The sequence below is a fragment of the Carya illinoinensis genome, chromosome 14 (assembly GCF_018687715.1).
Source record: "Carya illinoinensis cultivar Pawnee chromosome 14, C.illinoinensisPawnee_v1, whole genome shotgun sequence".
NCBI lineage: Eukaryota > Viridiplantae > Streptophyta > Magnoliopsida > Fagales > Juglandaceae > Carya > Carya illinoinensis.
Window position 1 is genome coordinate 2,996,436 of NC_056765.1, and position 26,636 is coordinate 3,023,071.

At 36.9% G+C, this 26,636-nt stretch overlaps 2 protein-coding genes and 1 pseudogene across 3 annotated transcripts; 2 read left to right on the forward strand and 1 right to left on the reverse strand.

Moving 5' to 3' along the window:
• Positions 1-267: 267 nt before the first annotated feature.
• LOC122294473 (cell number regulator 6-like) lies at positions 268-3,975 on the forward strand. The gene is made up of 5 exons (XM_043103240.1): positions 268-428; positions 563-681; positions 1,572-1,686; positions 2,019-2,281; positions 3,433-3,975. The coding sequence occupies exons 2-5, from the start codon at positions 568-570 to the stop codon at positions 3,655-3,657; spliced, it is 717 nt and encodes a 238-aa protein (XP_042959174.1). The 5' UTR covers positions 268-428; positions 563-567; the 3' UTR covers positions 3,658-3,975.
• A 224-nt stretch (positions 3,976-4,199) lies between these two features.
• Positions 4,200-9,890, reverse strand: LOC122294472 (3-hydroxyisobutyryl-CoA hydrolase-like protein 1, mitochondrial). 2 transcript variants are annotated; one of them, XM_043103238.1, is made up of 15 exons: positions 9,671-9,721; positions 9,514-9,594; positions 9,330-9,402; positions 8,924-8,992; positions 8,730-8,793; positions 8,394-8,473; positions 7,898-7,981; positions 7,379-7,463; positions 6,214-6,299; positions 6,001-6,122; positions 5,503-5,563; positions 5,065-5,163; positions 4,864-4,965; positions 4,742-4,783; positions 4,200-4,524 (listed from the first exon to the last, which is right to left on the reverse strand). In XM_043103238.1, the coding sequence occupies exons 4-15, from the start codon at positions 8,927-8,929 to the stop codon at positions 4,405-4,407; spliced, it is 951 nt and encodes a 316-aa protein (XP_042959172.1). In that variant the 5' UTR covers positions 8,930-8,992; positions 9,330-9,402; positions 9,514-9,594; positions 9,671-9,721; the 3' UTR covers positions 4,200-4,404. The 2 variants fall into 2 exon arrangements, with proteins under 2 accessions (XP_042959172.1, XP_042959171.1); XM_043103237.1 differs by lacking the exon at positions 9,330-9,402 and having other exon boundaries at positions 9,671-9,890.
• A 3,081-nt stretch (positions 9,891-12,971) lies between these two features.
• On the forward strand, positions 12,972-22,078 carry LOC122294692 (annotated as a pseudogene).
• Positions 22,079-26,636: the final 4,558 nt, after the last annotated feature.

Here is a 26,636-nt window from a genome sequence, read left to right on the forward strand (position 1 = left end):
ATAATTTTAAAAATATGATCCACTCTTTTACAAAAAAATTTGTTCATAATTTATCTACATGATATTTTTATAAAAAAAAATAAGTCGGTAAGTATGTAAGCGCCGTAAAGTAAATAAATTTAAGATTTATATAAAAAAAAAATTAATTTTTTAATAAAAAATTTTTCTTTGTTTTTAAGCGATTATACCGTACCGACACATTCCAGTACGTAGCTTTACCGTTTTACAAATTATTTCTCTTATAAAATTAGTCTATAAAAGCATTCTCCAACTCCCTCTATACTAGAAAACTGTTTCAACCATCAGGTTTTATGGTTTGGGTGGCAAAGTTGTAAATACGACTTGCGAAAACTGTATCTATAAATGGCAATGGCGAGAAGAATAATCTAAAAAAAATAAAAACTCTGGATTTCGACTGTGAATTGGAGGTTGGTTTGAAGCCTTGGAGTCTCCATTTCTCTCTCTCTCTTCCATTCGCATTATCCGTTTCTCTAATTTCACATTCCTCCCTCTCTCCCTCTCTCTCTGATCTCTTTGTTTTTGTTGACTTTTCTCTGGGGAGATACGATGGCTGATGGAAACACGCACTCGCAGTCGCGGTACGTGAAGTTGAAGAAGGATCAAGCACCATTGGAGGAGATCACCCCCGGAGAGCTTAACCAACCCATTCAAGTCCCTCAGGTCCTCCAGTTTTTCAAATCTCAATTCTCTTTTTGGAAATCATTATATCTTTTTATTTTTTCGTGTATATATGTATTCTACTGAATTCTGTTGATTTATGTTGTGCATTTTGGTCGACAGCACGACGTTTTGCTTGGATTTTGATTCTCTCTTTTTGATTGTTGGTATTTTTTGGCGTTGTATCGGAATTTGCTCTCTCTGTTTGGTTGTCTAGAAAAATGGAAAGGGTTCCTATTTGGGTCACGGTCAAAAGCAATATGTTATTTGTATGGTCAAGCTTTATTATTTCTCGCTCCATTTTGATGTTTTTCTTGCCAGCCGAATGTCGAGAGGATTAGTATCGTGATGAATTGCTGACTCTGTTTCAGAGTTGGTGGATGTAAAATTGTGTGTTTATAGTTTAAAGGTGAGTATCTTGGAATATGCTATTTGTCTTATGGAAAAATGCATTCGACCATGGACCGTTGATTCTTCGTCGTGAGAATGTTATATTTGTAGTGATTTGATTGGTACATACGTAGTTTCCAGTTTCTGTATTTTTTACTTATAAAAGAAGTTATTGTACTTTTGTATGTCGGCATTGTATATCTCCCTAGCTATACAAAAATTTAGCGTCAATTTTGCAACTTGCCTACAATTGCTAGATATTTTCTTTTGCACAAACGCCACGCGCAGAGAGAGATGTTTGGTAGAACATTGTATTAACTTTGAATACTCCACAACAATACACAAAAGCTACAGCTTTGCCTTAAACCCCTAGTCCCCTGCGCCTCCTCTCCCAACGCAAAAGGTTAACATTCCAAAGCAGAGAATGCATGTTATTATCACTTATAATATGATTTTTATTTTTGTATTATTTTTAGTTGCTGATTTCATCTCCTATTTCACAGTTAGTCGTTCATAGATGTAATGAATGTGGTCAACCACTGCCTGAAAGCTACCAGCCACCTGCTGATGAAGATTGGACAACTGGGATTTGTGGCTGTGCTGAAGATACTGAAAGTTGTAAGAGCCTCATTGCTGTACTGTTATCGAGCTTGCATTCAAATCTTGACTTATAAGACCTTTCATTTTATTTTTTCAATCTAATGGAATTCATAATCGATATTTATGGTAATTCTAGAAGTCGTGCTTGTTGATTGTTAATTGGATACATCATTCGCATCGGCAGGCAGTGGCACTTTGGAGATGTTAGTGTTTCCACTAAATTTTTTTAGACCATAGATTGCTTAGATTTGCGAGCATGCAGTAAAAGGGCTATAAATGGGAGGAGCGTAACTTCCTCATGTTTTTTCATGAATGTTGCTTATTCTAAAATCATGGTGGTTGTTTTGCAGGCTGGACTGGACTTTTCTGCCCATGTGTGTTGTTTGGACGTAATGTTGAAAATTTGCAAGATATTCCATGGACCAATGCATGTGTTTGTCATGGCATGTGTGTCGAAGGTGGACTTGCACTTGCAGCAGCAACAGCTCTGTTCCATGGTATTGATCCTAAGACATCATTTCTCATTGCTGAGGGTCTTTTATTTAGTTGGTGGATGTGCGGCATCTACACTGGTTTATTTCGACAATCATTGCAGAAGAAATATCATCTCAAGGTAATTTCAATATTCTCTCCATAGTATCTTGAATTTTTCACTTGCAAAAACCCAAAGCCAGATCAGTCACAGTCTTAAACTTGGAAATCATCTTCATATAATTAGATATTCATGTCTATTCCACTTATACTTTCAGTTTTTCCACTTGTTACAGTTGGCGTGATTTCTTTTAATTTTTTTCCTCATAATTAATGAGATTCAATTTATTATGTGGAAATGGATAAATTTTGTTAGATCTAGCTTTTCAAATATAACAAATATAGTTATAACATATATGATGTGCAATGACTGTAATGAGAGTTCCTCTATGTTGTATGATTTTATGGGAGATTTGTTTGTTTCACCAGTTTTGATTTAGACTTTTTTCTTTGAATAACTGCTGGGGGAAGTCTGCTTTTTTGTGACTTCTTTTCAAGGGGAGGGTATTTCTGTGTTTTTAACAGAATGGATGTGGTTTGTTGGAATAGTGCAAAGTAGCTGGTTTGTTGTTGATTTACTTTTTCGTGTGGTTCTCACTTGTTAACAAGGAAAAGGATATCTCCTTTTGTTTAACTAGCACACAACACGTCACCAACATTAGTAAACTACAGCTAAGGTTTAACTGCATCACTTAAGTTCATAAATCAAGTACAGTTAAGAGGAGGATTGATGAGTCAAGACGTGGAGAGAAACTCCCTTTCTTGAGGATGACATTTCCCCTAGTAACTACAAGAACAAGAAAAACAGAAAACAAAATCCTAATTTAGAACCAACAAAGACGCTGAAGTTAAGAAGGGCACCGATATCCAAAATCTATTATTATAACTAGTTTATATTCACCAATTTCAAGCCAGAGGGGAGATGTGAACAGATGAGCTATCCAGGTTTCTTTAGATACATGTAGACATGCAAACAAACCTGTAGCTATATTCACCCTGATGTGCTGAGTGTGATCATTTGATGAAAAGAGTAACTTGGTCTTGGCCATGTACAGCTTTTAACAACTAATCATGACCTTTTGAGTTTCTGATTTTGTTGTTGAACATCCTGAAGTTTCATTTGGGACAGAAAATGCAAGTGGAACTTTCCATTTTCACATGCCATCACCTGTATTTCATAGATGTGCTGGTGGATGTTTGCTGACTGGTTATGTTGCTTTTCTTTTTTGGCAGAACTCGCCATGTGACCCCTGCCTGGTGCACTGCTGCTTTCACTGGTGTGCCATATGTCAGGAGCACAGGGAGATGAAAAACCATTTATCTGATAATGTCGCAGTTAACATGACTGTTGTTAGCCCTCCACCGGCTCAAGAGATGGACACTCGCGATAACAAGGAGTCCACACCATCTGCACCCGAAAATGGCGAGCAAAGCAATTTGGAAATTCAGCATTTGTAGAATTTTCAAATTGCCTATTATACAGGACTCAAAGTTTTACCATTTCTGTTTCTTTTTTCATTTTTTTTATAATGTTTGAATATAACACACCAACAACACTGGCTTCCCATCGTAGCAACAATGTACCAATACATACATTTTTAGTTAACGGGAGAGCACCTTGGTTAAAATGGAACAAATAGATGAAAAGCAATGATATAGTGGACTCGAATGAAGAAACGCTCTCCTTTGTTAGATTTTGTCATTTCCGATCATAGTTATTGATGTGACACATTTTTATGCGATTTTCTATCAAGATTATTCTCAGTTAACCAACCATACAACATTGTATTTGTTTTGCCTTTTGGTATTGTCCTTTTTCATCTTGAATTAAACTCGTCAATTGCCACGGAGCTTTTATTATATACACTCCAAGGAATGTTTAGTTTGTCACAGAAATAGACCCCTGATGACAAAACTCAAAAATAGGAGTCTCTAGGGGTAGAAACATGCAGTGATCAGAGTCTCCTGCAGCGTTGACATTCATTGTAGTCGATGTCTACTTATCCATGCAAAATCTGTGACCCATTTATTTTTCATTTTTCAAAATTTTCATCCAAAGTCGGCAACAGGCTACAAAATGGTGGGAGTGTTCTTCCGCTTGTATTGAAAACTTACTACAACCCGGACAGTTTTCTTCGAATACCTTCATAATGAGCTTTTGTTAAAAGACATACGACCAGGAACTGGTTTCTAGAAATGGATGAATTATGTGAATGCTTCACGAAGTTTTGTGGGTAGCTCCAGATCAGGCTCAAACTCGTTAAGCCGGGAAAAGTAGTGCTGCACCATGTCTTCAGACACTTGCTCCAAACTCGGAGGATCCCACTGCATATATTCAAGAAACATGGAAGTTTTACAAATTTAAAGACAATAGATAGAAAATTATCCAGACATGATTAAACTGGAGTATCGATATTGCACCACTGCCTATAATATTCAATTTACACGTTTTTTATTCATGAAAATAATATGATCTTGACAATAATGCAACACCAATTGTCCAAAATCCAAATATGAAGATAATACAAGCAGCTGATTATACCTTTGGTGCCAAGTCCTTTTCCACCATCCGTGCCCTGACACCCTAATGAAAATATATAACAAATGAATTAATTAAGATTATCAAAGTTTGTTCTACTAAAATTAAATCAAGAGATTTTCTACCTCGCAAAAGTCTCTTGAAACTTGATTAGATATCCCTTGGAGTGACATTCGGTATTCGCGGATCAAGCACTGATCAAGGGTCTGAAATCTAGCTTCTCGTATCTGAGCCAGTATGTTGGATCAGATCATAATGAAATTGTTTCTCATAAGGGAAAAAGCCAAGAAAAGAGAAGGGCCATGCCATGAGGATAAGGAACTCACTGATTTCAAAGAAACCTTCAAACTTAATGGTGAGGTTTCTTTAAACCTCCGTAGGGTAGAAACGCACCATGCATCATTTGTTTTACCTGCTTCACTCTCCTGATAAAATTGTTTATTTTAAATGATCAGTTAGAAGTTTTATCCAGAAAGCTATAGAGTCTCAAATTTAGAGGAATAAACTTTGGATAATTATATAAAGACGATCATATTCGAACTCAACAACAGCAACTCACAAGGCCTAACCTTCAGCTCAGAACCTAAGACCCCAGCACACACTACATATAGATATACGCAAAAAGAAAAAAGAAGTAAACCAGTTATAAACAAACTTCAATTATCTACAAATAAGATGTACCTCTGAAAAATGCTTTTCAATCCATTGTGAGATAGTTAATAGCTCTGAACTATAAAGAGACATACACAGAAAAATATGCTTACCAAAGCATCGATAATTTCTTCAACTGTGTCATGGCAGAAAGTTCTATCAAGCATTTCAATCCTAGACAAAATGGCAGAATAAGTTCAGCAAAGTAACCCATCCGGTAGACAGAACGAGCATTAAATATTAACACATAAGAGTTCCCTCCAAAGTTAAAATATTGTAGATAGAATAAGCATTAATGTCAAGAGCTTCACCCAAAGTTAATGACATGTTAAATGGCTGTTTAAGAGAGACATAAAGGGTTTGTTTTCTCAATTTATAATGAAACCCATAAGGATGCAGCTTGGCGGTCAAAGAGTGGGCTTGGGATGAGCTGTAAATTTAGGCATTCTGGGTTTGGTTCTGCACTAGGAGTTTCTCTGGGATTATCTGATGCACAGTTCTGGTAGATAGGATCATGTATCCATTACTCCCCAAGGATGTGCCTTGGAAAGTTCCATGTCATCATAAATATTTATATTTGAATCTCCATCAGGTGGTTTAATAAAGCATACCTTTTAACTACACTTTTCTTATCTGGAGAGACAAGGTCACTAGATTTTTCTAAAGAGGTTTCAATGACTGAAGGATCATCAGTAACCAATTTTCCAAGTTGTTCTTCAATTAATGGAAGCCTCTGCATTAAAAAAAGAAGCAATACATACTAATGTTACATAAGCAAGAAAGAAAGATAATTTGAAAAATAAGGATTATCCAACAAACTTAACTGCAGTATGTGCATAATGTGTAGCAAGCCCGCAAGCAATCATTTCTGATCCATTGAGTTTGTCTCCTGTAAGAGCCAAGTACTCCCCTGCGAAAAAAATATATGAAGTATTAAATTTAAACAAAAATAGATGTTAATTGATTATGAACACCAAAATTAATTCTTAATTGCATTCTTTGATGAGCAGAAAGTGCCCAAAAAGGTTAATCCCATAAAATACTTGGAAAAAGACATTGAACTAAAGCCACCTAGCTATTTGTCATATCCAAAATAACCTTATGATTAGAAGATTTTTCCATTTTAGCATCCACTTCCAGTCTAATAATCGATGAAAGAAAGTCTAATCTTATGCTGGACTTGAACCAAGTGTAGCTCCTTATGCATCAAAAAACCAATAGCCATGACAATGCCTCAAAACTATAGTAAGACTTTGGACCAATTTTAAGGATAAATGAACAACTTTTGCTGCATTAGTAGTATGCCTCTGGTACATGTGGAATCATTTTGTGCAATGAACCTAAAAAAATCATCACAAGATTCCTAATGTAATTCACTTAAAGAACATTGCTAATGAACTGCCACAGTGTGCTTCTAGAAATGAGAAGAAGTAAACTTAAATAAATTTGCACACACTATTTACTTCCATTCTCCCAAAAAGAAAAGTATTTTAACCCCTAGGGTTGGCTCAAGTGGTAGAAGTCTTGGTCTTGGTGGTATGCTCCCTCTAGGTCTAAGGTTCAAATCCTCTTAAGTGCAAACAATTTCTAAAAGCCATCGGACTGGGGGAACTTTCCCTTGAATTACTTGAAGTGCGCTTGCAGGAAACTCCTTGCAGAGGGCATCCCCAGAATCAGTTGGAACTTTGTTCTCAGATACCCGGTGCCAATAAATAAATAAATAAAGTATTTTTATGTCATTTCAAAGGCTATTTTAAACTTTTAAGTTCATCTGTCCCTTATAAAAGATAGAGGCATATTCACAAAAGGGCAGCGAGTATATCACTCAACTTCTTAAAATATCGATATCATCACAGAATGATGTGAGCACGTGAAAGAGACTTATAAAAACTTCACTTAATGTCTCCAAATCAAACAAACAAGCCGCAAAATATTACATGGTAAGTAAGCAGATTACAAAGGAAAAACTATAATGCACTGCAAGCATACCAAGGTGACCAGGGAGACGTGAGAGGTAAAATGACGCGCCAGCATCTGGGTGGAAACCAATGAGAGTTTCAGGGGTAGCAAAAACCTGTGATTTGGGAAAATGGACTGTTTTTTAAACTTCTCAAAGCACAACGTAAACATCAAATGACAGATGTGAAATAAGTAAGAAATTTAACACTTCTCACAAGCACATCACCACAACAGAACTAAACATATAATATTCACTACTGTATTTGTATGGGAATGAAAGTAGAAGATTGTACTGCTTCATCTCTCAGAAACAAAGACCTTTCATAAATGGCAACATCAAAGCAAATCTGCTGAATTATATTATAATCTACAAGAGTAATTGCTTGTGGCAATACCATCAATACTGATTAACTAGTCTGATGTAGGGAGTGCATTCTAGCTTAAAAGAATTTAAGTCGGTAAGAAAACTATAATAAATAAAAAAATCATTAAAACCAACAACTAGAAAAGCGGGAACAGGATAAAAGTAAAAGCAATCTTACTACATACAGTTTTATCAGTTGCAACCCTAAACATCCCAGGGATTGATACTCCAGCCCCACCACCCATAGTAACGCCATTTAAAAGCGCCACCTGCATGGAGATCATTACAGCACTACCATAAACATACCGATTATGATTGGTATAGCTAAAATTAGACAGATCCATTCATGACTTGGGGACTTCGTTATCATTAGCACACAAGGAAAATACCACACAAACTCTCAAATGCAATATGCACCGGAAAATTTAAATAGATCCAAGTACACAACCAGAGGAATGCCAGATCACAAAGATGACAACAGGAAGAAAATTTGTTCAACTACTAAAGAAATTTGAGCAAAAGATCAGTAGACAGTGTTATGGACCAAGTACCGCAGAGAAAACTCTGTAAAAATGACCATATCAAAGATATGATTGAAATATAGCAAAGACTAAACCAAAGAGTGTACAGTATATTAAGCACTAATGCTTCACCAAAAACAAAAAGGAAAAGAACACTTACATTTGGCTTCAAATATGTACCTAGAAAATATATGAAAGTATATAATGTCCTAAAAAATTCCTTGCAATCGTCCATCTTCCCTGCGTAGAAGGAACCAAAGGTCAAAAGTTGAATGGAAACAAGCATCAACTCCAAAACAAGATTGTCGACATAAACAAGTATAGAGTGAACCAAGGGATCTAGCCTACGTTTACCCAACCCCATCACATCTTTCTCTAATTAAGGTTTACTTTTTCCAAGTCATAAACAATGAAGAGCAAAATTTGGTCATGAAGAATTTATGCACACAATTTTTCCAGGTAAATCTTAAAATGAAAAGCCAGATGAATTTATTGCCTGCGTTTATGAGATGATAAAGTGTCACAATATCTCCACCAGCACAAAATGCCCGGCCACTGCCCTTCAGACAATGCAAAACTATGTTTAAGTAGATACTCAGCAAAAAGTAATCGCAACTAAACATTAAGATTCACACTCAAAATATTACAAATATATGGATCCAATAACTGATTCAACATCAAAATTTTTACCTTCATGGTAACAAAACCAATATCAGGATCATTTTCCCAGCATGTGTACAGCTTTTGCAATCTAGCCCCCTAAAAACCAAAGATACATCATCAAGACACAAATCTTTCTTATTGGTGTCACAGAACAACACAAACACTATCTAAGAACACCAAAAGATCAAAAATTGAGCCACTAGGGAGCAAATTTAAGCTATATAACTATGCATAAAAGTGGCCACGCGAACACTGTAAAACAATGATGAAGGTAATGCTCATAATTGAACCAATTGGAGGACATATAACAATAAAGATACAGAGAATTACGTGCTAAAGACAATCATACAGAACGGTTCTCAACCAAACGCCAAAAGAACAAAGACCCAGATATTAATTCCTTCAACTGAACCAATTGAATATTAGATAAGACCTGAATTTCAAGGTTTACACTTTGGGGCCCAACCCAATAGCCAAGAACTCGCAAAGAAACCCGTTTATCCAATCTAATTAAGATAAGATAAGTCCATTTTAATAAAAGGCTCAGAAACACTTGCACAAGTAAATGGAAAAATGACTCAACAAAAACAAGTATATGAACAAATGGGAGCACATACCATTGCGGTACTCAGAGCATTTAGCACCGAGGGTCTGTTCAGAATCGCTGTTCTGGACCAAGGCTTGCCCTCAACCAATACCTGCACACAGAGAGAGAGGGAGTAATTGTTTTAATTAAACGGAGGGAACAAGCGAATGGGTAATCAAGAAACTGACTTGGTCGTCAAGATTATCGGTAACAGCACTGTCCGGAAGAGAGCAGAGGGCTCTGTATTGGTTGAGCAATCGAGGAACGTGAGGGTTGCGCCTCAGCACTAAGGCTGCCTTAAACCTCTGCATCATCTTCCACTCAATGGCTCTATTCCAATGGCTCCCTACTCTCTAGTGAAGGAGGTAAGACAGCCTTTCGGAAAGGGAAAAATATATGTTTCGTAAGATTTCTTCATTTTGTGAAAAGTTTTGTTTTAATTATTATATTTTGATTTTAGAGTAAAATTTTAATTCGGTTTCACCGTCTTTTTTTTTTTTTTAAGTAGTGCTATAATTACAAATAAATTATACAAATATAATTCTATAAATAAACATGATTTTATATAATTCATTAAATCTACTTTATATAAAAAATAATTTTAAAATTTGACGAACTATATCATACCATATCAATTTATAAGATTATTTTTATATAATTTATTTATGACTAGGGTATTTTTTATTTAATTATGAGTTATACCATATTACATCCTTAAATTATCATCCCTTTCACTACCCGTAAAATTATCAAAATCATCGTTTGGCAGTCAAAACTATCATTCTTTTTTATAATCTAATCATTCAATTATGATCTCAAGGTCAAGATTATGATACGTGACTATTAACTCGTGTTCGAGGAAGAAAGAAAATTGTTAAAAAGTTAAAAGATACAAATAGCTGGTTTTAGTAATCTTGGATGTAAATTTAGAAAAGAAATTGTAATTTTAAGACTATGAGCGGGAGAAGGCCTTGGACCAACAATACCAGGCATCGGGAAGCAGGCAAGCCACAAGCCCATCAGTTGGGGATCTAAGCAGACTAAGGGAGCCCGAGATGAAAGCCTAGTGCCGAGCTCATAGCACGCCTTCTTACCTAAAGAGGCCCTCGCAAAGGTGCCTGGCTTGGTCGAGGAGCCCACCAAGGGCAACGCCTACTTGGGGCCTCGACGGGAAACCAAGCCCTATATGGAGGTACATAACGGACAACTATCGCAGAGCACAGGTGGCTAAGCGTGTCTTGTAGCGAGTGCATAGAGCCAAGGACACGCCACATTTAATACATGTCAGGAAACCCAAACACGCGATAGCATGCAATCTGAGGCACCGGGGGACAGCTCGACCTTAGCCTGGCACCTTGCCATAGAAGCAAGATGGTGGCAGGGGTCATGACACCCTACGATCTCCCTCAGCAACCGAGTTTAAGATAGGTATAAATATATCGATCCCACCCAGGGAAATTCTTCTTCCACTTCACTGATTCATAGCCTTTTTTCTCACTCAAGTAATCTTCACTAACTTTGGCACTAAAGGGATCCCAGACATCACTTGAGCCCACCCTTCTTCCTTATTGCAAGCATCGAAGATTTAGTTGTTATGTAACTGCTCAATAAGTACACAATGATTTGTGAAAGTTTTTAACGTTGTAGAAGCTAATATGGGAGGGTTGTGAGTTGGCCAAAATCTCAAAGAAAGCCAATCCAAAAGTCTTACATCTCTTTTATGTATGTGTAATTGTGTGTGTGGTTGCAGTCTCATTATTCTTATTACTGATCATAATCGGGTCATACTTATCTCTATCCTTGATTGCTGTCACTCTTCGATCATGCTTTCTCGATATCCCCACTTTCTTTCTTTTTTCTATACATCGACCATTGTTCCACTTTTCATTATCATCATTGACTTCGCTCTCTATCTCTTTCTCAACAAGCACCATTATTTGCAACAACGGCGAAAACCCCAATTTGGATTCCAATCATTGTCGATTACAATTCTTTTATCATTGAATGACCTTATTTTCAATGTTCTATCTTTTTGGTCGCTAAGGATATGCAGGAAAATGAGAAAATTTGTGATTTTATATCTGAGATCATTATTCTTCATTACAAAACCTCCTCTATGCTAAGTCTAGGCCAACCGTTTAGCTTGATTGAAGTGGTTTGAAGGGTGTTTTTTTCTCAAAGAAAGCTTCAAACTTTAAATACAAATTTCTTTTAAGTTCCTTTTGTTGACTTTTTTGCTCATTTACTTAAATTCCACATGGATGGGAAGTGAAGGGGGAGCCAATTTGCAAGCCGGTATAAGGAGGCTTGGGTTCTTTAGTTTAAGTACACCAGTCAAATGCTTAACTAGAACTTTTGACTCTAATTAAATTCTTTTATTATCTATTTTTATAAAATGAGAAGATGTGTGAGTTAAAATTTTGCTAGTGGGGAAAGTTTTGTGGGTGTGTTTGGCGTGAAGAGAGAAATTGTGTGATTATAATAATTTTCACATAGTGAATTTTCTTATCTGGGTTTGGTTGTTTTTCTCCTGTTTAGTAGTTTCCACGTAAATATCTTATATTATTATTATTTTTCTTGTTATTCATGCAAATAGTAGATCCTAGGGGTGAATTTGAGAGGTCTAAATTTCCAACACCTTTAGTTTTCTTTGAAAACAAACAGAAGCATGGGTTATTTTCTTTGGATCGTGGAGATCTCTTTCTCTTCTGCTTTTCTTGTAGAGTGCGCTTATTACCTGAATGCCTTTTTTTTTTTCATATAACGATAAGATTCTTTGTTTCATCGATCGAATATAAGACGTAAATGTAAAATCCATATATGTTACATGACAGGTTTTTTTTTTTTTTCCCCTTTTTTTCTTCATATAAATCTAATAGGATACACATTAATGGATCCCCTTGTTATTTGGAAGATGGAGCATTTTAAAATGGTTTATACGAGTCTTCTTCTTTTGTTTTGTATTGCTTTCTTTTGGAAGCTTAATAAATATATGGAGCTTCCTAAAGACAGCGAGGGTCCAGTAAGAGTACTTGTTAGTTGTTTTTTTTTTTTTTTAAATAGACTTCATTCCATTCAATGAAACCAAAGTTACAACTGCAACTAATTAATACCAGAAAAATCTATATTACTAGCCAAATTGCTCAACTGTGAGGGACTCCCTCGCTCATAAATTTCTTTATGGCGGATATTGTCTTAACTTTTATATACTCTCTATTGACAACAGTCAAATAGAGAATGCGCTCTATTAAAAAATAGAACTGAAACGACCTCTCTTTCGAAAAAGCGAGGTACTCACACGCTCCACCCTCCCAATAAGGAGTACAAACACCCGCATTCCTTCAAAGGAGGAGTGAGACTCCACTACTATGAACCTCAAGTCCAATAGTCTATTTCTTATTATTTATAAAGTAAAAACAAACAAAGTACATAAAAAGCAAAATACATGATCCAGTCTAAAACAAAAACATATGGGCCCATTCTTAACACATGGGCCCATTAAACCACAAAGCCCATGGACCAAGTCTGATTGCAAAGGGAGCTAGGGTTTCATCATATACTTTTGCCGCCACTGACTCCCTTCCTCAACGGGTTCGCCAACGCACGGCCACCGGTAACTGCAAGCGGTTCACTGGAGCTGCACTTCAGCAAGATCATCGGCTTCTGCACATCCACGAGTCAACCATTTCGGCTCCTATCCCGCATGCAGGTCCCTCCCCCCCCCTCCCCCGGCCGAGGACCCATACCACCCTGCACCTCATTCCGCCACTTTAAAGGCCGTCATTACCTTTTGGTAACGTCCACCGTATATTGATCCTCTGTTTTATGCTCTGAAACCTTGGGTGCACCGTGTACTTGATCCTCTGTTTTATGCTCTGAAACCTTGGGTGCACCATGTACTTGATCCTCTGTTTTATGCTCTGAAATCAAAGCATTTTCAAAAACCAACCGATCGGGATCTTTCTTCGTCCACTTCTCTGACCACTTCTCGTGAGTGGATAACTGCATTTCAAACTCTGTTGTCGACCGGAAAAAAGGAGGGAGAGAGAGAGAGAGAGAGGGATGAACCATCGGGAGTTTGGACTATGCGCATGAGCCACGGCATCCCGCCATCACCGAGCAAACTTATTCCAAAACCAGACAAAGCAGAAAAAATAGCTAGATGAGCAATAAACCAAACAAAGCAGAAAGACAGAGGGGGGAAGGGGGAGGGAGGAGGGAGTTGAGGCTCCCACTTCCCTGTTGGATGGCTCTGGCTTTTCCTTAGAGAGTGGGGGGAGCTTCTCTTTCTAAGAACTGGTATATGGCTAGTTCATTTGCAGCTTGTTAGTTGTTAGTAGTGCTGCAGGCATGCTGATCAATTCAATACTTTTCTTCTTCTTCTTTTTTATTTTTAAAATTTTTCCTCTGCTTTGCAGGAAATAAGTCGTTTTGTAATTATCACGAGACTCAGTTGGGATTCAAAGGCGTACATTATGATACCCCTAACTTCAATAGCTGAGTCCTGCAATTTTCAATTCATGTTTCGTAATTTAAGTTGAATTTGGAAACATTCATCTAACATTTCTTTCAGATTAATAAAACCTTAAAAATGAATGTTATCCAAATGTCAAGATTCAATCTCTCCAAATTTGTGCAAACATGCTCTCTCTCTCTCTCTCTCTCTCTCTCTCTCTCTCTCTCTCTCTCTCTCTCTCTCTCTCTCTCTCTCTCTCTCTCTCTCTCTCTCTCTCTCTCTCTCTCTCTCTCTCTCTCTCAGCTGATACTAACCTATGTATTGGTTTCTGTTTCATTGATGGAAGTTTAAATGTCATAAATTATGATTGGTTAAATTTATTGGATTTGCTGCTTGTATCTATTAAAATGATAGTATGTTGACCCTAGTTTTCTAAACTTTTGTCGCAATGTTTTCAAAATCTAAAACAACGGAATGTACCGAGTTCTTTTTCCTTCTATTTTTTCCTCAGATTCATTTGAAATTACGGTTGTCTTTGATCCACGTTCCGTGATGATGTGATCTGATTCCTCATGTACAGCTATTGGCGAGTGTCTTTTTCTTTAAAGACGAGTTTAAATTCCCTTTTTGTAGATTATCCAAAGTAATCCGTTAAAATTGTAAGTGTGTTGTTATTTTGATAGTCGTAATTATCTTACACGTTGTACTTTTACAATGATGTGGGCACTTATAACTGTGAGAAGTATAGTTGGAAAGAGTGAAGATTGAATGGGATGCTTGATATATACATATTGTGGTTGTTACAAGTCAAGGAACAAGCATAATTGATTGTTGATTGTATAGGTGGGTGATTTCCCATTTTTTCTAGACATGGTAATAGTTCATTTCGGGTTTAGCATATATTATGATTATGTTCAACAAGGCAAATAAGCTATGATGTTGTTCCAATGATGGAAAGGGGAACGTGTTAGTTCCTGATCAGCCAATGTTCTTGCACTTGCTTGGTATTGAACCTGTAGCTGAAGCCTTGAATGAGGTGAAAATGGAATTGATTGATGCTGCCTTTCCTATACTGGAAGGTGTCCCTCGTAACTTGAGAGTTGAGAGCCAACTCAATGTGGATGGAATTATTTCCTCCCATGAGATTTCTTATAGCAATTAAGGGTTGTGGTTCAACTGATATGGTTGCCACCACAGTTGTATTGAACGATAAAAATAAATAAATAAATAAAAAGGGCCTGGATTGTTAAGATATAAAAATAAATAATAAAATCTATATTTTCTTGTCAATTTAAACTTTTGGAACAAATGTTGATTTCACATGGTATCAGATAAGAAGTTTTGAGTTTGAACTCTGACTCTATACTATACCCTATTTAATTAAACATTCCACGTATTGGATCATTCATTGAGGGGTAGTCTAATCCACATGTGAGGGAGAGTGATAAGATATAAAATTAATAATAAAATCTACATGTTCTCATTAACTTAAACTTTTGGAATAAGTGATGATTTCACACAGACCTTCTGCGGGAATGATTTGGAAGTGATGAATGCAAACTAGACTTTGAAAGCAAAAAATCCAAGATTTCATAGAAGAAGGAAAAATCAACATGGTGGATGAACAGGAAGCTCCTAAGAACTCCAACGATAGAATCACTTAGCAAAGTCCTGCGTTTTTAATAACAGTCGCTACCTCTTGGTATGTGAAGCTTTCCTAATCAAAAGAAAGGGGAGCACCCCTTTTCCCAAAGTTACAGGGTTGGATGTTATCACAGCTTGTAGAAATGTCAAATATTGCTGGAATATTTTATGGATTCCCACATAAAGAAGGTATGGAAAGGAAGGTTGGGATGTCTAAAAATGTGACAATTTACAAGGCTCAAGCTTCAGCCTTGGAGCAGAGGATTGCATATTGAGACACCCCATAAATTGCCCGCATGAAATTAATTTTATATTTAATTCTTCATGATGTATTTTATGAGCTGAAGAAAGGTGTTATATGTGTCATGGAACTAATGATGACATAATATTTATATTTGTGTGTGCTTGTGCTTGACTTTTAGATGTAAGATTAGTGTTTTCCTGTGTGCTAGTACTTGAGTTTTTGGACGTAAGATTTTGCTTAGATGTGCGAGAGTTTTAGGTGTAAGATTAGAGCACACACAATGTGCAAGTGCTTGAGTTTCAAACTTAAGTTTTTATTTGTCGTGATTCAAGAACACGCTAGCTAGCCACATCTACACAATATCCTAAACGAGCTAGTCATAGTCATTAACAGGGCTCCCTATAACATTTTATAACCCAAATCCATTTATTATACAACAATGCGGGACTAAACAAAACCTTTTGCAACTCATCACCCACACATTTCATGTATCATACTAAGTGTCTCCTACAACCCTTTGACACTCATTTGAAATGTATTAGGTAACCTTCATTTTTGTGGGCAAGTAACCTTCAAATTTTTATCTTTTTGTGCATATATGGCCACAAAGTTAAGATTAGATTTAGCATCCCCTGTTCTGTTGTTATTAGCATGTAACTTTGTTTCAAAATTCCATTCAGTTTCTCACCATGACTTTTTATGCATAATCATTGGCATACCCACTGGTTTTATTTCAGTTTTTATTTCACCATTAAGAGAAAATTGTCTAAAATTGAAGATATTTATTTTTGTTTCTATTGTTCCTAAGCATTGTGTGTCTTTATATAAATTAGGTTGAAAGCCAGATTATTACGAAATAACACACCATCTGTCACGTTGCCAAACAGCTCAGGAATGTAAAACAGAATGAGCAACGGACTCACACGGACAAGTAGTCATTTGTATAAATGTTTAGGGATATTTCAGTATTTTACTTTATATAGGTTTAACCGATTCCTTCTATATATTTGTAGTCACTGTACAGCATGAGATATACAACATTTTTACAGACTTATTCCCTTTTCGTGCTCTACCGTTTACTGTCCCCTGCTCTATTTTCTTTTCACCATTTATCATGCTTAACATTGCTCAGCTCCCTTTTTGCCAACTCTGACATGGTATCAGAGCGGTGAAATATGGCCGCCGAAGATCCTGCTACCAAATACACAAACCTCAAAAATCCAAACAACCCATATAGACTTGAAACCACGGACAATCCCGGTACTGTGCTTGTCACAGAACTTCTTACGGTTGAAAATTTTCCCATCTGGTCTCGTTTGATTCATCGAGCTCTTAGAGCCAAAAATAAGCTCAAATTCCTAAATGGAACTCTTACCAAACCATCCACACCCAAAGACCACTTTTTGAAAATTGGGAAAGATGTAATGATATGGTGGTCTCTTGGCTGCAAAATTCAATCAGCATTTCCCTTCATTCCTCTGTTGCGTTTGTCAATAATGCTCACGAAATTTGGACCAAATTGGAAGAACGCTTCTCACCACAAAATGGGCCACACATTTATGAACTCAAGAAGAAATTGGCAAACCTTACGTAGGACGATGACTCTATAAATGCCTATTACGGTAAACTAAAATCTATTTGGGATGAATTAAATGTTTATGACCCTTTACCTGTTTGTTCTTGTGGCTCATCCAAGCTGGTTTCGGCTCGATATCAACGCGACTGTGTCATACAATTTCTCATGGGTTTGAATGACTCCTTCAACAACGTCCGATACCAAATTATGCTGATTGAACCCCTTCCCCCAGTCAACAAAATTTTTTCCCATATACAACAGCAAGAACGTCACCGTTCCATTACTTCTTCCACCCCACCTACTGACTCCATCGCCCTTGCTGGCCGAACCATCCCCTCAAATTATTCCCACCATCAGACCAAAAGAGATAAACCATTTTGCAACCATTGCAAGATCACGGGTCATACACTTGCTAATTGTTTCAAATTAGGCAATGCAGCAGCTCCCACTTGCAAGCACTGTCCAATGACTAGTCATACGATCGAGCATTGTTATAAGCTCCATGGGTACCCTCCCAACCACAAGCTACATAAACCAAGGGCCAATGCTGTTTCCTCAAGCCCACCTGGAACAAGTTTGTCATTGACAAAAGAACAATATCAAGACCTCATAGCCTTGCTGCACAATAAGGATACTTCACCATGTGCCAATCAAGCTTAGGCAGTTATTTCTTCCAACTCACATTCTTCTTCCGCTGCTGGTATATCCTTGTGTTTTTCTTCATTTTTACTCTCCTCTGCCCCTTGGATCATTGACACCGGGGCTGCGGATCATATGATTTGTAGTCCTTTTTTCACCACCATTACTTCATCCATTTCACAATCTGTGAAACTTCCTAATGGGGAAGTTGCAGTAGTCACTCACGTTGGTATCGTGCAAGTGACAGCCACCATATTACTTCATAATGTTCTTTGCGTACCTTCCTTTAATTTCAATTTATTGTCTACTTGCAAACTAGCTCATCAATTAAACTGCTGTCTCATTTTTCTTCTTACTTCATGTTTTATTCAGGGCTTTTCTCCCTGGACAACGATTGGGAAGGGTAGCATGGAACATGGTCTTTATCACCTCCTCCAAGATCCAATCTCTCCAAATGCTTTGACCAACACTTTGTCACAGAATTTTCATTCACAAAATTACATCACAGCCGCTGTTCAACCTAATGATTGTGCTCATGATTTATGGCACTATCGATTAAGCCACCCTTACCCACTCGCATGCATTTAATTCCTGATTTACATCTAACCACTCATTTGAATACAAAGCAATCTTTACCATGTTTAGTGTGCCCTCTTGCCAAAAAAACTTGGCTCCCTTTTACTTCCAGCACTCATACTACCACTTCATGCTTTGAAATTATTCATTGCGACTTGTGGGGACCTCATTCCATAATTACCCACGATGGTAGTAAATTTTTCCTCACCATCGTTGATGATTTTTCACGATGTACTTGGGTCTATTTACTGAAAATAAATCTGATGCTCAATCATGCCTCACATCCTTTTATCATATGGTCAAAAATCAGTTCAATACTAACATAAAAATTTTACGCAGTGACAATGGAACTGAATTTTTCATGGCCGATTTCTACTCTAAACATGGCATCATCCACCAAAAATCATGTGTAGAAACATCCCAACAAAAAGGATTAGTCGAGCGCAAACACCAACACCTTCTCCAAGTTGCTCGGGCTCTTCGATTCCAGTCTAAAATTCCTCTCCGTTTCTGGTCTCATTGCATACTCACTGCCACATATTTAATAAATCAACTTCCCACACCTCTAATCCAAAATAAAACTCCATACGAAATACTTTTCCATAAACCGTCATCTTATTCCCATTTGCGTATTTTTGGTTACCTTGCCTTTGCCTCTACCCTCTCCCAACATCGCCGTAAGTTTGATCCTCGGAGTCGTCGTTGTGCCTTCATAGGATATCCTTTTGACGTCAAAGGCTACAAATTACTCGATCTCGACACCCACCAAATCTTCATCTCCCGTGACGTTATTTTTCATGAAAATCTCTTCCCATTTCATACTCCATCTCTAATCTCCAATCCAAGCCCAACACTTAACTCAAATACGTTGACCACTCCTTCACATATTCCTAATTTCACATGACCTGACCCAGACTCTTTTGATGACCCACACAATATTTCCGTGTCCCCACCTACCGAACCACAACTCATCTCCCCACCCTCAATACCTTTGCCCCCTCCACCACCCCTACTACAACGCTCCACTCGTCTACGTAAACCCCCAACACACCTTAACCAATATCTTTGCCCCTCCACACTCAATCCACCTCCCCTACAAATCACAGAATCTTCTCAAATGCAGCAGACTCATGCTTCCACTGCTTCTTCCTTATCATTGTCCGAGGATACATCATGCGCACCTGGTAAGCCTTTTCCTCTCTCTGCCACTCTTTCTTTTCACAAATTATCTCCCTCTTATTTTTCCTTTGCATCTGCTATTTCTTCTTCCATTGAAGCTTCTTCATATGGTGAAGCTGTTAAAAATTCTAATTGGTGTGAGGCTATGAAATCTGAGATAGCTACTCTTGAACTCAACACACTTGGTCTCTTGTTGACTTACCACCTGGCAAACGTGCCATCGGCTGCAAGTGGATATTCAAGATTAAACACAACTCAGATGGCAGTATCGAACGGTATAAGGCGCGCTTGGTCGCTAAAGGCTTTACCCAACAAGAAGGACTCGACTACACTGAAACTTTCTCACCTGTAGCTAAATTAGCTATTGTCCGAACCTTGTTGGCAGCTGCATCTGTTCAAGGCTGGTACCTCAAGCAATTCAATGTCCAAAATGCTTTTCTCCACGGCGACTTAGATGAAGAAGTATACATGTACAAACCTCCGGGTTTCTCTAAAGGATCCGACTCACGAGTTTGTCGACTCAACAAAAGTCTCTACGGCTTGAAATAAGCCTCGCGGCAATGGTACCAAAAATTTTCTAATGCTCTACTCCATTTTGGTTTTCAGTAGTCCAAAGCCGACTACAGCCTTTTCACTCAACTCAAGGATGGTTTATTCACTGCCCTTCTCGTTTACGTTGATGATATCATCGTGGCCAGTTCTCACATGGAATCCATTGATATTCTTCAAGCTTTTCTCTAAGATCAGTTTCGAATTAAATCTCTTGGCAATCTACGTTATTTCCTCGGCATAGAAGTTGCTCGATCATCTAAGGAAATTTTTATTTGCCAGCGGAAATATGCCACAGACATCTTAGCTGATGCTGGCTCACTTGGCTCTTGTCCCCTGAAAATCCCAATGGATCAAAATATCAAACTTGGCCAAGACACTGGAGAAACTCTCTCGGATCCTCTTCCTTATCGGCACTTACTTGGAAGACTTCTCTACCTCACCATCACTCGGCCAGACCTTTACTACTCAGTTCAGCAGTTGAGTCAATTTATGACAGCTCCTACATCAACACATCTTCACGTTGCTCAGCAAGTCTTACGCTACATCAAAAAAGCACCAGCTCAGGGCCTATTTTTTTCTTCCAGCTCCACACTTACTCTTCATGCCTACTCAAATTTCACCTGGGCATCTTGCCTTGATTCACGTCGATCAGTTACAGGATTTTGTATTTTCCTTGGTTGCTCACTCATCTCATGGCGATCAAAGAAACAGTCAGTTGTCTCTCGCTCATCTACCGAGGCTGAGTATAGGGCCATGGCCACCACTTCATGCGAATTACAATGGCTGTCTTACATACTTAAAGATTTGCACCTCCCTGTGTCAATTCCAATTGACTTATATTGTGATAATCAAGCCGCACTCCACATTGCCAAGAATCCGGTCTTCCATGAGCGCACCAAACACATCAAAATGGATTGTCATCTCATTCGTGATAAAATTCAAGATGGTTTCTTGCAGCCTTGTCCAATTCGTTCTTCTTCTCAACTTGCGGACATATTTACAAAGGCCTTACCATCATCCCAATTTCTTTTCTTACTATCCAAGATGAAGATAGAAAATATCTATTCTCTATCTTGCGGGGGGATATTACGAAATAACACACCATCTGTCACATTGCCAAACAGCTCAAGAAATGTAAAACAGAATGAGCAACGGACTCACACGGACAAGTAGTCATTTGTATAAATGTTTAGGGATATTTCAGTATTTTACTTTGTATAGGTTTAACCGATTACTTCTATATATTTGTAGTCACTGTACAACATGAGATATACAACATTTTTACAGACTTAATCCCTTTTCGTGCTCTACCGTTTACTGTCCCCTGCTCAGTTTTCTTTTCACTATTTACCATGCTTAACGTTGCTCAGCTCCCTTTTTGCCAACTCTGACACAGATCAATTACGATATATTCATTGAAAGCCAGATCATATTCGTCTGACTAAGATCGGAAGAGTGAAGCTTAGAGGGTTGTTTTCCAGTCAGATTGTCAATACGAGTTTGCTAATTGATGCATTTTAATTGGTTTTGTCATGCAGGTGCTAGGTGTTGCCAACCCAGCAAACACCAAGGCACTCATCTTGGAAGAATTTGCTCCTTCTATCCTCAAGAAAAAACATCACATGATTTATATGACTTGATCATAACAGAGAACTAGGCCAAATATCTGAGAGGCTAAATGTTCATGTTACTGACATCAAGAAGTAATCATCTGGGCAATCACTCTTTGACTCGACAGTAACCATGCAACTGTCACCACCAGCAGTGGAGAGAAACCTTCAGAAAACTTGTCACTAATGATCATTGGTAGCTCCAAATAGCCAACATGTTTACTTATTGATTCTGGTTTGATATGAATGAATCACTTGGAGGTAGTTTCTTCCAGTATCAGATTATCGGTATCTCTCGCCCGGGGGAATTGGGCTGTCTTTGGATTATCACAGTCTTTCAGATAATATTTGAGGTGTCGAGTCTTGCCTACCTACCCATGTACTGTACTTGATGGATCCCAGTTTGTAAAATCTAGGTGGTATTAATTATTCATATATACTTGATAATCCTGGACCTGATTGGAAAATCTTAAAGTTGTAATGCATTGCTCGATCGAGAAGTATCATACTTTAACTGAATTCATACACATAAAAATCTTTTCAGTTTAGAAGGCATGGAATTGGTGTGTTTCATGAAATTAGAATCCTTAGTGTTCCAACCCGTTCACATTGATGCCCAATGAAAAGAACAGTCAAGTTGACATTCATCAAATCTTCATGCACCCTTACCTGCTATTTACCTTGCTTCGCAAACAAATGCCCATTACTTTTTTTTGGTTTTCATAGGTTAAAAAGAGTTCATCACCACTGTGCAGCAGCGTGCGGCAGCCACCATCAACGCATAGAAACTATAAGTGCATTGTCTGTTTCGAATACAGCTTTTGGTCATATTCGTGATCGGGTTTGTGGGACTCCCAAAGTTCATTTTTCTTGTTTGACGGCATTCGATCTTGCAGAACTTATTTCTTCAGTATGTATGCATGTCTGCATATACACCTAACTTGCATACTTCCTTGTGTTGAATGGGCCAATAATTAGGACCTCGAGAATGTTAATCTCAATATGAATCTAGATTTTATGTATGTATGTATGTGTGTGTGCGTATATATATGTATATCAAGGAGGATCATTAGCTCAAAGCTATTTCTCGTACTCTTCATTCTCATTCAAACAATAGAAAAATATACTTAGTTTTACTACATAACGGGGAAGAGAAGAACAAGATACTCGTGTGATTGAGGAAGTTATAGTCTATCGTGTGGCAGTAACCTCACCTCAACTCCCCGATTGAGCAGAAACGATGGAACTTTCATCTCTTTTCATTCTAGTTCTAGCTCCCGATTCTAGCGTTCTCTCTACTGTTGTAAGTAACAAATAATCGAGTTCTGCAACATTTTCCCCTAACATTTGCTGCTCATGGATTCTGGCCATCTACAAACTCCATATAAGAACAAATTATATATATGATAGATACCAAACTTAGAAGTTGCTTATGTTTTTGACATCTTAATCTTTGTGGTTATGCTTAGTTTTCGATCCTAATTTAAACTTGCACTTTTTTGTTTTTTTGTGAACATGCGGTTCTCAGTGATCACTGTGTCCTTTGCATTATTGACACTGTAAACACGTGCAGACACCATGGTGAGTTAACTCTGGCAAGTGTCCAATAGCATATTATTATATGGGACCATGTTTCCACGTTTAAATTTGGTGGTGTTAGTCTCCTAAAAGTATGGTATATAATTCCACAGGCATGAATGGTAGCTTTTGACTAGTTTCCCTTTTCGTTTTGTTCACCAAACTTGGTGGATGCTGTCTCCTATGTTTGTTTGACATATTATTCTACAACCGCGAATGATAGCTTTTGGCAGCTGCTTTCTTTTGTTGTTTTGTTCACTAGATTTTGGTGGTGGTTGTCTCCCATGTTTGATTTTACAGCCATGATTAATAACAGCTTTCGGCTGGTTTCTTTTTCATTCGGAGGGTGTTTTATACTGCATTCTCATCTCACTTCCATCCTATTAGGATGATGCGGCATTAACCATCTATCTTTAAACTTGATATTTTGCAAAACAAGAGTTGGCCCGATAGTTGATGGGTACGTAATGCAACAATATGAGCAAAGAGTGATAGAATTTTGATGAAAATATAGAATATGGCATGTTGTTCGCTATGCTTTTTTCCTTCCTACTCAATTCATGTAGTAGAAAACTTTTCTTTCAGGTTGAGGGGCCATCTAGTTTTGTACTTTTTCCAGAAACGTGGAAGTTTCGTGGTGACTGAACAATATATATGTATAAATACACATGACACATCGCCTTCCTGGCATTTTGTGGTCCCTTAAAAGCAAGGGTCTCTAAGTGGTTTGGCTGTTCTAATGGGAAACTTCCCTTCATAGTTCTCCCCTTTGTTTTACCCTCTTTCACTATCATTTTTTATTTATTTTTTGTTTATTTTTTACCATAGTTGAGGTTCCTGGAGCTAGCAAGAAGGAAGCAATATACAAGACTTGGTGGCGTCGTTTCTCTCGGTATTCATTTGTCATAGAAATGATGATTCATCTTGTATATATCAGTCTAAATGTCAAAAGAATGTTAGAAATTTATGGAACTTATTAAACAAACTTGCTGTTTTGCACATTACACAAAAATTAGAAGAGAGAGTCTCGTGTTTCAATCTATATATGTGTGAAAACATGATGCATTCATTCAACAAAGTCCCACTTTTTTCAAACCCCAATAAAAACATATGTCAAAAACTCACTCAATTCAAGAATCAACATATTTTGTGTCTCACTCCCACCGTTTTCACAAAACTCCATTCAAACTTTTCCTGAAAGTCTGATATTTTCAAAACAATCTTACGTACTTCGTACATCCGAACATTCTCTTGCGGAGAAAGTGGAATAAACTGCTGGTTGCATGTGCCTTTTGGCTACTATATAATATTACAGTCTAGAGATCCTAAAAATTAAAGGATTAAATGAGAAAGATCATTAAAGTTTAAAGTCGCAAAAAGGTGGTTCGGCAACAGAATGAAAATAGGGAAGGAAGAGAGACAAACTGTCACCAACCTGCTGGGAAGATAGAAAGACATAACCCCCTCTCCTGATAGCTGATGGTGCAATTCCAACGAATTGTTGGATCGTGGGGGTGACAATGGTGTCTGGCAATTTGATCGCTGTCGAAAAGGATAAGACAGATTCTCACGTGTTGGAATTTGCATGTAATAGAAATATGGAAATTCAAGTTTTTGTATTGTTCATTATTATTTACTTAATTAGATAGGTTTCATGCATAATGTAAAATTATTGAAAAATTGGACATAATTAAGATATCAACAATCATGCCAAGTTCTACTCAATTTAAGGAGTTTCCATGATGGGACTTGACCTAGACAGGCTAGACTCATAGAGTCATCAATTAACAAGAAAAAATTATTGTAAAGTTGAACTCCATAAAGTTTGGTGGAGAGTAGCAGTTAAGCTTTGTGATGTAATTGGTCCTTTTTTTTTTATTCTTTTTTTTTTTTTTTTTTTTTATGGGAATGTTGCATTTAATTGCTAATAGTAATATTTTAAAAATTTTATTAAAATAAGTTTAATTTTTATAGATTAAGATGGATTTAATATTTTTATAAAAAATTAAAAAAATAATAAATCTGATTACTGGTTTATATGAAATGAGATGATTTAAATTGAATTATAATTATAATAAATATGAATAGTTGGAACTGTCGAGCTTTTGTATTAGAGCTTGAGTCGAACATTTGAGGCAAAAACTGATGGGTTAATCCAAGTTTATATCTGATAATGATCAAAGAAGATATTAGAGTAACTCAATGAAAAATTTGAATGTTTTGATTTGGGATTTTCTTCTTTGGTTTAAGTATTAAGAAAATGGTCGTCACAAAAGATAACTAATTTAATGGTTCATAATATAATTTGACTAATGCTTTGTTACCACATTTAGGAGTCATATATTTACATATATTTAAAAAAGAAATTTACACTTTTGCACCTAAATGAACTGTTGAGAAACATGATAAAAGTTCACAACATTGTATCCATGAATCAAAATACTAAAGTGGCTACAAATTTGGACGACCCAAGTACCATACATACATACATATATGTATGTATGTATATATACATACATATACAGCCTTCAATAAGTTTGACCTCTCCCCAGTAGTTTGAAAATATAATAAAATAATATAATCACAAAAATATCCCAAAACAACAATAATTGAAGGCTGCCAAATGAGGTATAGGCTAAAGAATCGGACTACCATGCCGCCAGTGGTACAGGCACTTTTTTAATATTTTTAAAAATTTTTAAAAAATTATATCAATATATTTTAAACATTTTTTTAATTATTAAATAAAAAAAATTTAACTACCTATCAATTATGATGGTCAAACATAGACGAGATAGAAGCTTTTTCCATACGCTAAAACACGTGAAGCTTCTTCCATAAGCTAAAACACGTGATAAAAGAGAGTTGAAAGATTTCAATTATTTATTCATTTATTTTTCAAGAATAATATTAGATTTTTATTTTTATTTTTTTACTGAATGGGAATAATATTAGATACCGTACGTTGTGTAAGCGCATTCTTTTTTAAAAAATTAATCTTTTGATTCTAAATTGTTTTATTTTTATTTTTATAAAAATGCACATATAATTTAAGAAAAATTCTAAACACAAGCTCACACTCTACGTACAGTACCCCCAT

Bases quoted from the DNA above. Each gene is read 5' to 3' on its own strand.
- LOC122294472 (XM_043103237.1), bottom strand. From the start codon at position 9,796: ATGATGCAGAGGTTTAAGGCAGCCTTAGTGCTGAGGCGCAACCCTCAC. The intron at 7,982-8,393 runs GTAAGTGTTCTT...ATCTCCATGCAG, and splicing joins GTACATATTTGAAGCCAAAT to GTGGCGCTTTTAAATGGCGT. The intron at 4,966-5,064 runs GTGAGTTCCTTA...ATACTGGCTCAG, and splicing joins TGAAGGTTTCTTTGAAATCA to ATACGAGAAGCTAGATTTCA.
- LOC122294473 (XM_043103240.1), top strand. From the start codon at position 568: ATGGCTGATGGAAACACGCACTCGCAGTCGCGGTACGTGAAGTTGAAG. The intron at 682-1,571 runs GTCCTCCAGTTT...CCTATTTCACAG, and splicing joins AACCCATTCAAGTCCCTCAG to TTAGTCGTTCATAGATGTAA. The intron at 2,282-3,432 runs GTAATTTCAATA...CTTTTTTGGCAG, and splicing joins AGAAGAAATATCATCTCAAG to AACTCGCCATGTGACCCCTG.